General features: G+C 41.6%; 1 protein-coding gene across 1 annotated transcript in view; it reads right to left on the bottom strand.

Moving 5' to 3' along the window:
• Positions 1-753, bottom strand: part of ntrk2b (neurotrophic tyrosine kinase, receptor, type 2b) — a gene marked incomplete at its 3' end in the record, with an annotated part of 15,800 nt that continues 15,047 nt past the window's right edge. Inside the window, 1 exon segment of the mRNA XM_035668660.1 lies at positions 1-267. Coding sequence (XP_035524553.1) covers positions 82-267 — 186 coding nt within the window.

Below are 753 nucleotides of genomic sequence, written 5' to 3' on the forward strand. Positions count from 1 at the left end.
TGCAGACAAACACACACACACACACAATCACATGTCCACACACTCACATGCACGCCAAGTACATACAAGAACACCGGCGCATCAGCCCAGTATGTCCAGGTATACGGGCGAGGCCTTGGCGAGGCTCTGCAGCATGCTGTGGATCTCCTTGATGTTCAGCCTCATGTAAGGCTCCCTCTGCCAGCAGCCCAGCATCAGGTCGTACACCTCTTTAGGACAGGTGCGGGGCCGCTGCAGCACGCGGCCCTGGGTGATGCACTCAATGACCTGCAGGATAAAGGGACAATACACAGTCTGAAGTTTGGCTGTGGGGTTCAAATAGAAAGCAACTGAAAAGTTCAATATGATAATCAGGAAGTTTTTATTTAGAAGTAATTGATCATTGGTTGCTTTTATATACATTTAGTATACGTCATTTGGATACATTTTGGAGTTTGCTGTACCGGTAGTCATGTAAAAGAACAATTTTGTCGAAATGTTGTAAGGATGTGGTCGCGCTATTGCAGCTTTTAGCATCAGTCTAGCACCAAAAACACTGGATACTACATTTCCCACAATGCAACCAATACCTTTTATGCCATTCACGTCAACATTCGAGTCATTTATTTTTATTTTTCTCAAAGATAAAACTTAATAATATGGAAATGCCTGAAAACAAAACAAACACATTAGCCAAAGACCTAAATTTAATGGACATAAGATACTGTACATAGATAACAGTTACTACAGGTTTAAATAAATGAGGTAAATATT

Source organism: Morone saxatilis, unplaced genomic scaffold (assembly GCF_004916995.1).
Source record: "Morone saxatilis isolate NCDOM2014 unplaced genomic scaffold, NCSU_SB_2.0 Contig21, whole genome shotgun sequence".
Taxonomy (NCBI): domain Eukaryota; kingdom Metazoa; phylum Chordata; class Actinopteri; family Moronidae; genus Morone; species Morone saxatilis.